The sequence below is a fragment of the Fistularia commersonii genome, chromosome 33 (genome assembly GCF_037954325.1).
Source record: "Fistularia commersonii isolate RoL2024-O1a breed Wild chromosome 33, RoL_Fcom_v1.0, whole genome shotgun sequence".
NCBI lineage: Eukaryota > Metazoa > Chordata > Actinopteri > Syngnathiformes > Fistulariidae > Fistularia > Fistularia commersonii.
The window spans coordinates 8,169,610-8,181,889 of NC_141316.1; the positions used below are offsets into that span (position 1 = coordinate 8,169,610).

Genomic DNA, 12,280 nt, shown 5'->3' on the forward strand with positions numbered 1-12,280 from the left:
CGTCCGTGTGGGAACACCGTCTTCTCACAAGGTTCCGGGGGTTGGATGGATCTCTACACGCTGCAGCTCCTCTGTGCCCTCCATCACAACTCCACGCTTTATTATTTAAGTTATTAGTAGACTTTAGCCGCATATATTTTGTTTATATCCTTGATCTGAATTTAAGCACCATCGCTTAACCCTCAAAGCCTGGGTTAATCAGTGGATTTGTCTGCAGGGAGCATCTTTCTTTCAAACACATTAAGACACAAACCACACAGCAAAGCAAAAGTCAGACAAGTATTTGATCATACAAAAACATTTAATCTTTTCAAGCATAAAAATATATGCAGGAACAGTAATGGCAGAGTAATAATAAACATCTTCTCAAATTGTTAAGACAAACTTCCCTGATGTATGTAAAAAAAAACAGTGCTGAAATTTCAGTCTATATACTACTCTTAAAAACCTGCCGCAAGTATTAAAAACTTGAAAGATAAAAAAACATAAGAGAGAGAACGTGGAAATATTCATTTTTTTGCTGATCTTCCTCTGCGTGGCTTCGGTTGAGCCTGGGTTTCGGCCGTTTGTCCGTCGGCAGCCTTCACCTGGACCGGCGTCTCCTCGTCGGGGCCCCTCGTCCCTCTGCGGCCCCTCTTGGCGGGCTGAGGCTCAACTTGATCTGAGAGATCCTTCTCTTCAGGTTTGCTGGCCCTCTTTGACGCCGTCTTGCTTTCCGTCTCACGTTGGTCGGCAGGCGTCGACTTCCTCCCTCGAGTTGCTTTTACGGGCGTTTGTTTGATAAATTCGTGGACTTCCACGCCCGCTTTCCACTTCACAGACCGTTTGGATGACTCCCTGACCTCCCCAGTGGAAACGTCTGCCGGGGCGCAGCTTGCCGCAGAGTCATCGATCGTGACTTTGGCCGCGGCCCGTCCCCTTCTTTTGGCCGGTCCTTCTGTAATCGAAGTGGTCTCTGATATCGGCTCGGAGTTTTCTGCCTCGGCCTCCTCTTCGGGGGGAGCCGTACCTCGACGAGCTCTCTTTGCCGGTATTGCTGACTTCTTCGCAGCCGTCGCCCTTTGCTTCTTCTCCGCCTCGGGTTCTTCTGCGATGCCACTCACCTCTTCCACTTGTTTGACTCTCCTCCCCCGTTTGGGTTTCTCTGGGGAACTATCAACGGGAACCTCCTGAGTCTTCGCCGACTCGGTGTCCACGTCTTGCGTCGCCTGCAGGCCTCCTCGTTTGCGTTTTGCAGCCACCGCTGGCCGGGCACTCGAAGTGATATTTTCTGGCTCTGAAACTTGTGGCGCTTCGGCTCCTTCTGCGACAATTTCAGCGCCCGCTTTTTGATCATCTTGATTGGCCTTTCTGGTTCTCAGCTTTTTCACCGGCTCCTGTGGCTGCACCTCTTCTGTTTGTTTGGCGTTTCTCCCCCTCTTTGCTCTGATGGGCGACCGAGGTTGCTGCGTTGTCTCAATCACAGCTGCGTCTTCGGCTGCTTCAAGGGGTTCAGCGGTGTCAGGATTGGTTTTCCTCCCCGGCCCTCGCCTGGTGGCGGTGCGGGCTGCCTGCTGGGGCTTTTCTACGGGAAGAGGCTGCTCGCTCACCGTCTGAGCCGGGGGCTCGGGATGGGTTTGTTCAATGGGCGTGCTCTTGGTTTTTCTACCCCTTGTGGGCTTAGCGGCCGTCTCCTCCCGAGTGGGAGCGCAGTCATCGTGCTGACTAGTAGCAGACTGTGTTTGATCAAGTGCTGATTTAGGGGAATTCTGTGCCGCTGGGCCGGACCCCTCTGCCTCCTCCGGTACCACAACGGGTTCTTCAACAGCGGCGCCCCGACGAGACTTCGCAATTCTTCCTCTGGTGCTCTGTCTGACAGCAGGAGGTGCAGTAGCTTCTGTTCGCTTCCCACCTCTCCCTCGGAGAGGAGCAAGGCTGGCGGTTTCTTCGCAATGTTGTTGCTCAATCGCCATGTCCTGTTTATCATCAGGCGCTGTGGATTTGGCCCTCCTGCCTCGCACAGGTTTTTTCTGAACCACGGGTACGTCCACTTCTGACTTTGCTGCCTCCACCTCAGGTAAAGCCTCTAGTACAGTTTCCATGGCGCCTGGCTTCTTCTCATTGTCTTCAACGATCACCTCCGGCTGGTCACTTTCGGCTTCTCTGGAAACTTCTGAAATAGGAAATAAATGAAATACAAGTCAATTTGATGAGTTCCAGAAACACAATTTGTTGGGGAACATTTGTCTAAATTCGGACAGAGAAAGGATAAGGGATGAATAAGATTCTTGAGTTTAGCTTGAAGCTCCATAACTGGTTGTTAAACTCTCAAGTCTTCCAGGAACAGAAATGTGATCACATTCCCAGGCTGATTTCAGGCATCATTTCTGCTCTTCCACGAGTTTCATGTGGACAACCACGCACATGCACGAAAAATACAAACAAAACAACATACCCTGTGCCAAAGCATGAAGATCATCCTCACTGAGTGTACAGGGCACATCCACATGCTCGGTGACCGGCTTGGACGGTTTGGTTTCCCTGGCTCTGCTGCCTCGCTTGGGCTTCACAGCCTTTTCAACAGGTGCTGCAGCGTCATTTGGAAGGTCAACATCTCCTGCGGGAGAATCTTCGTTTGCAGGTTCTGGCACCTTTTCAGTGGCAACCTCTAGAGATGCTTCAGCTTCATCTGAGACTTTCACGGCACCTCTTCCCCTTTTGGGCTTGACAACTTTTTTAGAGGGCGGGGAGGGATTTTCTTCCTGAGTGAGCTCCAGGCCACCATTCTCAGCGGATGTTGCATTTCTGCTTCTCGTGGCCCGTGGAGTTACAGCGACCTCAAACTTCTTTCCTCGTCTTCCTCTGACTGGAGCACTGACATCTGCACTGGCCTCTTGCTTCTCATCAGCTGGTTTGGATCTTCCGGTGTTTGCCCTTCTGCCTCGAACACACTTTTCCTGATCGGTGGGATTTGTAGCAGCGGTGTCCGTCTCCGTCACCATTGAGCGGGGCATGTCGTCCGCACATTGGACCGGTACGTTCTGGACGTGTTCGCTGGCTGCTTCAGTCGGATTTGAAGGAACTTCACTTAGATTTCCTGAAATGAGATACAACATGGCAGAAGCAGCCTTTTAGTGACTGGTGAAGCTGCTGCACTACAAAAAAGGCTTTCATCCCTTAAATAAGTTATTTCTACATGACGGATAAGGAACTTTACAAATATAAATATAACTCCATGCCTTGTCAGAATAACCGCATTTCACATGAATGCAGTTTGTATATTTTGGAATCTAGATGCTATGTTTCTCAAAATGTAGTGTTTCTAAAATGGTTGGAGATGCAAATTCTCAGTCCGAGAACACTTGGCATTCCGAATTTTTTTTTTTTTTTTTGAAAAAGGTTCAACATTTAAGAAATATCTAGACAGCTACCATTTGCCAAGTCCTCAACGGGAAGATCACTGATCACATCTGAGTGCCCATGGTCACCTTGAGTACAAGGAACATCAGATGGGGGATCCTCATGCATAGATTCTAGTGTTAAGAAAGAGAGCAAGTTAAAAGAAAACAAAAAACGTTAACTGGTTACCTGTAATGCTTTTTATGCACAAATGTCATTAAACCAAAGTATAGAAATAACAAACCAACCTTCTGATGCGTTTGACCCTGCGGCAGGTTCAGGTTGATCTTCAACCTAAGGAAAACAAAGAGGAAGTCAGGTCATGAGCAGTGGCTCTGCAAAACTTCACCAACATGCCAGAATGAACCAGATTACTAGTTTTATAGAACTGAACATATTTAAATGCCAATCTATATGAAAAACAGCTGGCTGAGCACTCCGTTTACCTCGTGTGCCCTGGTTTGTTCTGCGGCTGGCTCCTCCATGAGCTCCTGAAGGCCCTCGAAGTCTTCCACTGGAGCATTAGCCATCATCCTGGGGGACTTCATCAGCCTCTTGATGCCGATGTTTTCCTCGACCGGTTTGCCCTTTTCTTTGGGAGTTTTCACGAGCCTCTCCACACTGAGGAAATCTTCCACTGAATCATTTTTCTGCTCTGGGGTTTCAGCCACTGGCTCCAGATCTGTGGCACAGGCTGATGGAGAGCCATCCAATTCCTGAGATGGGTTTTCAGTTGGGTCTTCAGATTCTTTGGTCGTTGCTGGTGTAATAACCTCACTCAAAACATCAGCAGTTTCTTCAACTGGAGGAGTTTGCAGAGGTGTTCCAGGTGGGCTTTCCATAGCCTCATCCTGTTCAGGAGTCTTAATCACATCACTGACTTCATCCAGACACAGTTGAGGCGCAAGGTTCTGTTTTGGAGTTTCCACTCTGAGGTCTTCCACTGGTTCAGTTGTTTGTTGTGGCGTGTTCATGATCCTCTTCACACCAGTAAGACACTCCTGCGGCTCTGGTTTCTGCTTGGGAGTCTCCATGATCCTCTTCACACCAGTAAGACACTCCTGAGGCTCTGGTTTCTGCTTTGGAGTCTCCATGATCCTCTTCACGCCAGTAAGACACTCCTGAGGCTCTGGTTTCTGCTTGGGAGTCTTCAGGAGATTTCCTCTGATGTCCTCAAGGGGCTCAACCCTTTGTCTGGGAGTCTTCATGATCCTCTTCACGGCAGTCAGACACTCCTGTGGCTCTGGTTTCTGCTCGGGAGTCGTCATGATCCTCTTCACTCCGGTGAGACACTCTTGAGGCTCGATTTTCTGTTTCGGAGTTTTTAGGAGTTTCCCTCGTATGTCCTCCACAGGCTCCACTTTCTGGCGCGGAGTTTTCATGACCCTCTTCACTCCTGTCAAGCACTCAGTTACACCGGGCTTCTGTTTGGGAGTCGCCACAGAGGCTGTCTTTATTTCTGCAGGCTGCTCATCACTAAAATCACTAGAATGGTCGGCGTGGTTTTCCAGAGCAACGGGCTCACAGACAAAACTGGATTCCTCATCTTCGTTAAGGAGACGTTTGACTGCTTCACTGTTGTATTCACTTCCTTTCGCGGTAGATGCCGCATTCAACGGGGACACCATCATTTCCCCTGTTAAGAAATCCCTTTATAAGTAATCACCTTATGATGAACACACAAATGTGATTTCATCAGCCATGCAGACTGAAACAAAGTTTAAAAATACTACTATGCTCTCTACCTGGTCCCTCAGGTGTGTTCAACACAGACAGGTCCAACTGGTCCACTTGTGTCTTTGTGGCAGTGGAAGTACTGATTCCAGATCTTCTCTTCTTTTCATTTGCAGGTGTTTTGAACATCTCCAAAATTCCTAAAAAGTAAAATAGAATAAGGGGAATTCCAAAACACAGCAAAGAGGTGCTCCAAAGTATTTAAAATGGAAATATTTAAATTACCGGTCAAATCCTCGTCCATCTTTAAGTTCTTCTTTGAGAGCGCGGCGTTGACGATGACTCTCGGCGCAGCAGCATTCACAGCGACCACATTTAGTTTGTGAGCTTTACCCACAACAATGGTGACCGGTGAGTCTGCATGTCCGGTGCTCACGTGGCTCGCAGGGTTTCTCACAGGAGTCTGAGAGGATCAGAAAAGATGGTCACATAGGTTTAAGATCATATAAGTTTGTTGAAAACAAACACACTCAACATTAATAGATGGAAAAAATGCAAAGAAGATAGGGACATGCTTCAGCTATTCGGTGGTCCAAGTGTCCTTCTATGCTGGCTTTACCTGAAGTTTGGCCACAGCCTTTTTAACAGTTGCTTTGCTGTATTTCTGTTTCTCTGGGGCTTCCAAAGCTGGAGGAGCCTCTTGGGCAACTTTGGGTTGCCCAAACTTGACAATGTTGGCCCAGGAACTCTTGACTGAAAATGGCAATAACAGAGAGAGGTAAGCTTGACTGTCAAATGATATGGAATCTGTAGACCAGCTTGCATTTCAACAGATTCTGAAGACATCCCGTCTCATTAGAAAACACACACAGACCTCTCACACTATATCCTGGAAAGTTTATCAGGACCCCCCCCCCCCCTTTGTTTTTTTAAATTTCAACATTTTCTGAAAAATACTTTGTGAGAGGAAGAAAAAAAAAAGAAGAAGAAAAACACCTCACAAAGTGCCAGTGAATGTTTGACAGACACATAAAGTAAACTGAAAATGGGATTTCCAATTTGGGAACAAAAAAAAAAAAAAAAGAAAAAGAAAATCCAGTCAAACCATCCTACCTCTCATTGACGCCCGTGAAATTCCACTTCTGTGAAGCATTTTTACTGCACTCCTTGACAAGCTGGGAGTTTTCCTTGAAATACTTTTCATGCTCCTTCTCCTCAGGGGTATTTTTGGAGTCATCGTGGACGAAAGCTCTGGATTAATAATGGCAGCCTGTGTGTCTGGTGATGGGGTGCTGATACGTGACACAGAGAAGCGCCCCTGCACAGATGGCATTTGCACTTGGTGAACCGGTGTTACACAAGTGTCGGAAGCTTCAATCTCAAGCTGTTCCTCAGCTTTAGAGCTATTGGCAATTGAGTTAGCCCTGGAAGAGGTGGCTTTAGAAGTAGGCGACTTCTTTCCAGGGGATGAACCCTTGGGTGCCGGTGTTGCAGCTTTGGGTGACTTCTTGGGTGCCGGTGTTCCAGCTTTGGGTGACTTCTTTCCAGGGGATGAGGCCTTGGGAGAAGGGGTTGTAGATCTTGGTGACTTCTTTCCAGGGGTTGGAGACTTTGGAGAGGAGGAGCTAGATTTCACAGACTTCTTTGCTGGTGTTAAAGTTTTGGGAGACTCAGAGCTTATTGTTGCAAGACTGCCTGGATGTCCTCCTATGCACTCCTATAAAACAAACAACATTGTATCACGGCTCAATGTAAAATTACAAACGCACGAAAGACACAATATTGAGTAGAACTACTCCAGTCAAAATAAACCTTACCTTAGAGACCCCTATGACTGACGCACGTCTAAGCAGTGACTGCTTGGGTTTGGTCAGACACAGACTCCTCCGTGGAGTGGCTCCCCTGCGTAGCGGAGAGTCAGAAGGCAGTTTTTTGTCAAACAGTTCAGGACTCAGGTAGCCACCAAATGACACCCGTTTCTTCTTCGTCTGTGGTGCCGGCATATCAGGTTCAAGTTCTCCACTTTTACGTTTCTTGGCAATCCCTTTAAGTCAGAATTGGGGAAAGAAGGAAGGCAAAATTCAGTCCCACTTGCACATCGCTCAAATGAAACAACATGCATTGTTTTTGGCTCAAATTAAACCAGATGGTCACAATCTATTCACCTTTTCCATGATTCCTTGGCGATGTCCTATTTGTGTTTTTCAGAAGGGGTGTCGGTTGCTTTTCTTGTTCCTTTGTAGCAGCAGCTTCACCTCCTGAAGCCTCTTTGCTCCTCCGCTGTATTGATGACTTAGGTGACTGAAGACAAGTTTTCTCGACGGCAAACCTCTGGGGAGTTGAACGCCGTCTTGTCTGCGGTGACGCTCCTTCGGTCATATCCATTACAGTAACATCAGAAGACTTCTTTTGCTTCTTCTCGGATGCTGGGGTTAGACTACTGGTAATCTTAGCCTCTGCCTGGTTTTGGCCGGCTCCAGAATCACCTTTAACCCCATTCGTCGATGGTGTGCTTTCGGGCTCTTTGGGAGCCACTGACTTTTCACTCTCATCCCTGATAGACGGAGGTTTTGGTGTGCAACACTTTGACAGGGTCTGAGGGTTACCGCCAGATTTCGCAGGGGTCTTGACCTCCAGAGATTTTTTGATCATTTGATAGAGATCACTGAAGGGCGAGGCCGTTTTGCCCTCTTCTTTGGACTCCACCCCTGCATGTTTTTCCATGGATCGTTGGATATTGTACTTGGTGCCATCTTTCAGATGAGGATCTAAATGTGCCAAATGGGAACATTTAAGAAACTATGCTTCCTTTAAGGTTGGCAAAAACGGATGGTCATGAAGTTTAGAATTATTTTCTGTGTGGATGTGCACTACAATCTAGAATGCCATTCGGTGTAAAATGACATTTTTGCGGTTTCCGTCATTAATGAATATGCTCAGGCATGTTCAAATAACGCGCTCTGACATTGTGTCAAAGTAAACCAGAACCTCACCAGCTGAGCTGTCGGAGATTCCCTTTGCTTCAGTGGGAACAGTGGATGTCTCTCCCAAATGCTGATCTTGCAAGACCTTGGGGTGGAGATTCGACAATACACGTCAGATATGGGGACAAATCCAGGATGGTGAAGTCAGCATTTAAGAATTCAAAAGTTACTTTGAAGGTTTCAGATTTTCTTCCTCTCGAAGATGACTTCCTTGGTGTTGCTGCTGGAGGGGATTCGAACCTGAAAAACAGTGACAATACCATTGCAACATGTATTGTCCCATGTAAATTCACACGTCCTCCGTGATGTTCCAAGTTGATGTGATTAAATGAAATGTAGTCCCTAATGGCATAGCAACACAGGTAAATTCTATGAGGAGGTGAAATATGCTAAATCAAAATGGAAAAGATTAAGAATCTAGAAGATTATAGCGCACAATCATACACTGCACTGAGATTTTCATAGAACAGTTCTGATACTACTGATGTAATGCTGTGACCATTTTTCTCAAGACTTTGTCTTCAGTTATGTAAACAAGTGACAAATATTGTTACGTCCCATGTTAAAAAACAGATGCAGCTGGCCTATATAAATAGTTTCAAAGTGAAATTCTTATTTAAATGTAAAGTAAGACATTATGTGCCACACTGTCAATCACCAATGACAAGAGTCGATTTCTGCACACCTAAAAGAACGGTCCATAATGGTTATCACATCTCCATGCTTCAGGCGCTCAGACTGCTGTAAAGCCCTCCCATTGACACAGGTTGGATTCACAGTGCTGAGATTTGTCAAAATAACCTAGGACAGGAAAAAAAACAAAAAAAAAAGAACATGTTACTCTGGGTCAGAATAAAAGACTCAGCTTTGCCTTACAAAACTAACTGATGTGCTAAAAATTAAAGGTGACACACTGTATTTCTTACTCTTGCAAATGCCAAAGGTTTCCCCCACACAAGCCACTCAAAACTTCACCATGAAACACATATGTTGACTGTTTGATACCTTCATGTAATTTGTCTCAAATTAGATGCATTGCATTACATTACTTTTTTGTGTGATCTGAAATGGAATGGCATACAATGTATTAAAGTTCTATGGTGGTAATAGTCAACCAGGAGAGTCAAACAAGAGCTAGGGAGGGGGGGGGGGGGATGTAGAAGATCTGATATTTGACTTAAGTTGGGAGGAAGCATTTACTGAATACACTTAAGGTGTCTCATACCAGCCAAGTCCTGGCTTGCTTCTTGACCCTCAACCAATGTCCTCACCCGGACATTCAGACCAAAATGAATAAAGCAACAACGTTTGAGATATTCATACTAAGAATGGAGTCGCTAAACCACAGTTCTTTGCAGCACGAAGAACTGTGCTGCACGTGTTGATACTGCAGTAAGTTTTACCTCTTTGTTCTCGTTCAAATCAATTCTACAATGCTCCTTGGACACATGAGGAAGCTGAATGCGAATATCACAGTCGGCCTTCCTGTGAAACAATGCAAAAAAGAAAATGTAACGTGGGACATTGCTAAAACAAGCTGCACACGTGACAAACATTTCAATTAGGCAATAAGTAGAAACTTGATGCAACAACGGGGAGACATGTTGCACTCTGCGAACAACCTGCCTCCAAACCTCGATGGGTTTACAGTCCCACATCACGTACCTCAACGAGAAACTCAATTCTTTCTACTTAAGTTTGTGTCACTCAGCAAATAGAAAACGGTTTTTGAGTCAGAGTCAGTCTGCAGTGAGCGGTGAGTCTTCATTCAGCAGACATGAGTTGAAACAATAAATCTGAGTTGTCGCTCTTCCCACACTGCCAATTCAGTGATTACCTTGGTATACTTCTACATATGCAGGTAGAATAGCAGTCTTACAATAGTGACAGGCTGTCTTGTCTCTTGCAGTTAGCTAAAGACGAGTTAATAGAGGTGAGGAATCATGACTCAGAAGTCAGAAAAAACGCTCTAGTTTTGAACGATTCGTCCGCGAAGCGCACATGTTATCATGTACCTACATGCAGCGCAGTTTGAAAGCATTGGCCACAAACTGCGAGCTCTCCAACGTCAATGCGAACAAAAGAGCAAACAGCTGCAGCTCGGAGGTCCTGAGCTCACCGCAGGACTTCAATTTGAAAACGCAGCACAATTTGAGCGTCAAATAAAAAAAATAAACACTTAAAACGAGCTCACCTTCCAAATAAGCACGATGCTGTAAGAGGAAATTCGGTGCCATCGCCCCCACTCCTCTTCACAACGACTATTTTTCCGTGCAGTGGCATTCTGGTAACGTTACCTAGAAAGTTACAGGTAAAGTTTCACAACATTTCCCAGGGACAGATGATGAAAAGCTGCTATCCATCTTTGAGCACGTCTCCAGTCATCGACGCCAACTGCTTCTGCTTGTGAAAAGTAAAACTCTTTTCAAAACTCGTAGCTTTCATTTTTCAAACATTTTTTAGTGTCAGACAAGTGGGAATTATCAGAAAAAAAAGACATGTTAGAAACATTATTTTCAAATTAGACTTCACGAAGAACTTCCAGCTAGCTAACAGCTTCCCGGCGTCGGAAACGTTCTTATTTTTTACCTGTATATCCCTTCAGAGACGCGTCAGCTCCCGGCAGTCCATAAATGTCAAAGAATCTCCCTAACTACATTAACTAAAAAGCTAATTTCGAGCTAATAGTTATACTAAAATATCTAACTAAAAATGCCGTAGAACACCTAACGTGTCGCGTACGTTAGATCTTCAGGAAGTCGCACATTGGTGCCGAACTGCCAATCAAATCCTCCAGCGAGTGGGTGAAGTATTACTCCGCCGAATTCTAACAAAGTGGTCATTAAAAAAAGTGGAGCCTCTTACTCCGTCAGATAAAGCGCGGATTTCTACGTTAAGATTTTAAAAAGGTTTATATAAAAACAAAACAAAACTGAAATGTATCAAACAAATCACGCACTCGATGAGTGGAACTATATTGTTTACCAATTTGGCGGAGGAATAAAACACGCTTCCGGAAGGGGTTGTAGATTTAAAATAGTTTGAAATCCCGCGCGAAGGAATGTGATTGGAGGAAACCTTAAAGCCCGTGCTTGGGGGCGGGGCTTTGCGCACAAGCGTTCAGCCCTCAAACCCCTTATAAAAATTAATAAGAATTAGATAAGTAGTTAAAAGGTGGATTTTCAATTTCGCAGTCGATACATTATCCTAAATCGTATCAATAAATACTACGTAATTTAATTCACGATTATTTTTTTAAAGCTTAACACGGGAAGGTGACTGTTATGCTGCGTGTTAGATTGAATAGTAGATGAATAAAAGAGATGCATACAGTCTGCATCATCTGAGCAGGATAACTAAGTACGAACTCGATATTTCCTTATTGAAAAGCACATTTTAACTTAAAACCCAGTGGTTGCCAATGTGAATGGTTATATAACCCTGCACATATCCCCGTGACCGTGCCTCCAATCCAATGACAGCTGGGATTTCTGCAGCATCTCTCTGTATGTATTATGAAGAAAGAAAAAAAGAAATTGCAATAAGTGACAAAAGTCAACTTCCCCTCCAAATAAACCTGCGTGCATGTTGCATTACAGCAACGGGGTGGTTATAACTACATCGACAGTGTGAAGGGATAGCCCCTGTGTCAACTGTATCTGTATATAGAGTATACTGTATGCACTAATTTTCCTCTGGATTCAATAAAGTATATATTTTTTTGATATCCAGAGTGTAGCCCCACCCAGTTTGATATTATATATGCAGTGCAGCTTGAAGCCACCTGAGGGAGCCCATCATCTTTGCTTTACATCTCTGCCATTACCCCACCCTCTGCAGGCTCCAATGGGGGAAAAATAACATATGGACGATTTTAAACATGCAAAAAAGCTGCCTTCGGTTTGAACAATGAAAACGGCACAGTGACGACTGCAATGCCCACCCGCTGTTTACCATCACATATTTCAAGCGTTCATTCATTATCTTTATCGCCTATCCTGCTCGGGCCTATCCAGGCTGGTTCCCCCTGGACCTGTTGCTGGTGGACAATTTAGAGCCTCCAATGAACCTTCTGCATGTTTTTGGGCGGTGGGAGGAAACCGGAGAACCCGGTGGAACCTCAAAAGACCCACAGAGACCCCACAAAGGAAAAAAAACCCTCCTGTCGAAATCCATCCAGGGACCTTCTTGCTGTGAGGCTTAAAGCATCGCCTCACCTTCATACAAATAACAGATAATGTATA

The 12,280-nt window shown here is 45.3% G+C and overlaps 1 protein-coding gene across 1 annotated transcript; it reads right to left on the reverse strand.

Annotated features, from left to right (window-relative positions):
* Positions 1–282: 282 nt before the first annotated feature.
* Positions 283–10,761, reverse strand: mki67 (marker of proliferation Ki-67). Its single transcript, XM_086141083.1, has 17 exons — positions 10,626–10,761; positions 10,231–10,333; positions 9,440–9,521; positions 8,722–8,837; positions 8,207–8,276; positions 8,046–8,121; positions 7,218–7,820; positions 6,870–7,096; positions 6,166–6,769; positions 5,672–5,805; positions 5,338–5,515; positions 5,124–5,252; positions 3,825–5,014; positions 3,627–3,672; positions 3,411–3,512; positions 2,435–3,076; positions 283–2,152 (listed from the first exon to the last, which is right to left on the reverse strand). Exons 2-17 carry the CDS (start codon positions 10,317–10,319, stop codon positions 510–512), a joined length of 5,931 nt encoding a protein of 1,976 aa, XP_085997209.1. The 5' UTR covers positions 10,320–10,333; positions 10,626–10,761; the 3' UTR covers positions 283–509.
* Positions 10,762–12,280: the final 1,519 nt, after the last annotated feature.